Raw genomic sequence first — 713 nt, 5'->3', positions numbered from 1 at the left:
GTTGTGTTTGATGCTACTGGAGTATTTGGAGTTGAAGACTGTTCTACTGTTGTTGATTCTTATTCTTCACTGGAATCTACAAATCCCAGTTCAGGTACTGTTGCTGGAATCATGGATCTTGATCCTTATACTCAAGGTCAGCTTCCTAACAGAGTTGGATCCTTCATTGAATGGAGTGTTGAGAATCTTGTTGGAAGCAAATGGAATTCATTCAACATTCTAGGTTCATATACTGTTTCTTCTTGGTGCTTTGATATCTATGGTTATTCCAATCCTGATGATCAACAGGAATCAGTGACGATTCTGAATGCTGTGAATCAGACTGTGACTTCTCGAACAAAGCCTCAGATCTCTGTTCCTGTGGCTCTGGCTGGATTCCGTAGATATCGATGGCAAGTTACTGATACTGACTCATATGACTATCACTTGGATATCACATCAATTCATATGGCATATTGTAAACCAACAGGATCTGTGTGTCCTTCAATTGACAACTATCCTTCAGTGGGTGAAGGTCAAATCTCTCCTTCTTCTTGTCCTGAGGGTTACAGAGGATATTCATATCGTGAGTGTTCTAATGGTGTGTTGGGTGAAGTCAAGTTGGATCATTGTGTATTCATTCCTTCATCTGATTTCATAGCATCTTCAGATTGGGATTCAATTCCTCTCAATGTCCAATCTCTCATCTTTGATTCAAACAGTTTCCCCGATAT

The 713-nt window shown here is 39.8% G+C and overlaps 1 protein-coding gene across 1 annotated transcript; it reads left to right on the top strand.

The window, feature by feature from the left end:
• Positions 1–111: 111 nt before the first annotated feature.
• On the top strand, positions 112–692 carry JH06_5778 (hypothetical protein; the record flags this gene model as incomplete). The annotated part of the gene is made up of 2 exons (XM_014669139.1): positions 112–599; positions 641–692. The coding sequence occupies 2 exons, from the start codon at positions 112–114 to the stop codon at positions 690–692; spliced, it is 540 nt and encodes a 179-aa protein (XP_014524625.1).
• Positions 693–713: the final 21 nt, after the last annotated feature.

The sequence above is a fragment of the Blastocystis sp. subtype 4 genome, assembly GCF_000743755.1.
Source record: "Blastocystis sp. subtype 4 strain WR1 chromosome Unknown seqid_1111, whole genome shotgun sequence".
Lineage (NCBI taxonomy): Eukaryota > Bigyra > Opalinata > Blastocystidae > Blastocystis > Blastocystis sp. subtype 4.
This window is presented reverse-complemented; position numbering and strand designations above follow the sequence as displayed.